Below are 1,904 nucleotides of genomic sequence, written 5' to 3'. Positions count from 1 at the left end.
TCCCGCGGCGGGCCGGCTTCCCCCCCCCGCTTCGCTCGCCACGTACCCGTCCCCCGCCATGCCGACTCCCTTCTCCTCCACCAGTTCATGCTCGGCGTCTCCGCCGCCGGCGAGGCCCACCGCATCCTCCCCATCCCATTCTCCACCAGTTCGGCTCTTGCCGCTCTCTGTGAATGGGGTATTTACGGGGACCTAATAGAGGTGGATGCCGGCCATGACTTTCACTCCGCGTGGTCCGATATCAACATGGCGTATGCGGTGCTGAGACCTGGCGGCGTTCTGTTTGGGCATGATTATTACACCGCGGCGGACAATCATGGTGTCCGCCGCGCCGTTACGCTGTTTGCGAGGGTTAAGAATCTTAAAGTCCGGCCGCACGGGGAACATTGGGTGCTCTCGCCTAAGCCCACTTATTCCCTTCCGGTTTAACTGGCAAAGACAGCACGACTATACTGTTACCGCGGCGGCGGCAGGTATGTAATTACGAAAACATTCTTACTGTATAAAAATAAATCGAAAGTTTTCAAAGACATAAATGGCTGTGTGATTGATATATGGTGGCATGACTATATTTGGACGGACGTGCAACATGTAATATTTTCTCTTTTTTCTGATTCTTTCCCTGCGATTTTGATGTAAATATTTTTTTTGACAAGGGAGTAATGTATAAACAAGCTGATCTGCAAAAAGTTTGATAAAATTTTAGTGTATATTGTTTAATGTGTGGGATCGATATCGTTGGTGTAACATAAACTTTAATGGTTAAAATAGCTTCCAAATTGGTCACCAAATTGGTCAACTAACGTAGATGGTGACCAAATTTTTTTTTTTATATATATATTAGTTTAAATTTGAGATGAAATGAAGAAGGGATACTTTATACTTATATAATACCTAAGAGTATTAATAGATATATGAAATTTTTATTAGTTTTTTTTTTATTTTTTTTTATTTTTGGTAAAGTTTCATGCAAGGGTGAATCTAGAAATTGTCGGAAGAGCAATTGCCTCACCTCAAATTTAGATTTATACTTATATGGTAGGCTAATTTGGCTTTTTATCCCTCCTAAAATATCAGTTTTGTTCTTCCTAAAATATCATTTTGTATTTTGTTACCATAATCCCGCCCAAGTTAGATATATGGGGGCAAATGCCCCCCTAAAAAAACAGGATCGATCCGCTCTGGGTATCATGTTAAGCTCAAAGTTTAAATTTAAAATTGAGTAAATAAAAACATGATCATTTATAGATGTGATTCAAAAATGTGGTTGAAAAATATTTTTTTAAAATGACTACTGGTATAACATAAATTGAAAAAAATTAAATGGCAAACTTAAGGAACTTAGTCTTATTTGTAAAAATTTTGTGTACAAAATGAGTCATATATATTAATAGTTGTGATACGCCATCAACAAATTCCTTCATTCGGCTCAAATCTCGATGCATTTGTCGGATCTCGAGGCAATTATTTTAGTGAGAAATGTTCTAACTTCAATTAAAAGTTAACCATAACTTCTATTTCAACAAACTTACAATCAAACTGATCAACTCGACGAGGCGGACTCAATTATATCAACATTGATCATATCCAAAACAATTCAAGCCCTGATCATAACATTAAACCGTGTTTAGAAGTTTTTCAGCAAAATTTGTAAGACCAAACAGATGTCTAATATGGTGTGTTCATAATCGAATCGAGCGAGACGAATCCAACGAGCTCAAGATAGCTCAATTCTGATAATTTTAAGGCACTCAAATGTCAATTTAATGTCGTCTGATCAAGAAAACTTCTCTGGACGATCTAATTAGAGTGGTTCAAATTCTCTCATTTATTGCAGTTGGGACTCTATAAATAGAGCCCCTTCCCTCTCATGGAGGAAGGGGAGCTTGAGGCTTGAGGAAGAG

General features: G+C 38.8%; 1 protein-coding gene across 1 annotated transcript in view; it reads left to right on the top strand.

The window, feature by feature from the left end:
• Positions 1–617, top strand: part of LOC110026191 — a 1,540-nt gene extending 923 nt beyond the window's left edge. The window contains exon 2 of the mRNA XM_020727051.1: positions 44–617. Coding sequence (XP_020582710.1) covers positions 44–429 — 386 coding nt within the window. The 3' untranslated portion in view covers positions 430–617. The remainder of the gene's footprint in view (positions 1–43) is intronic.
• The last annotated feature ends 1,287 nt before the right edge of the window (positions 618–1,904 follow it).

The sequence above is a fragment of the Phalaenopsis equestris genome, unplaced genomic scaffold (assembly GCF_001263595.1).
Source record: "Phalaenopsis equestris unplaced genomic scaffold, ASM126359v1 Scaffold000357, whole genome shotgun sequence".
Classification (NCBI taxonomy): domain Eukaryota; kingdom Viridiplantae; phylum Streptophyta; class Magnoliopsida; order Asparagales; family Orchidaceae; genus Phalaenopsis; species Phalaenopsis equestris.
This window is presented reverse-complemented; position numbering and strand designations above follow the sequence as displayed.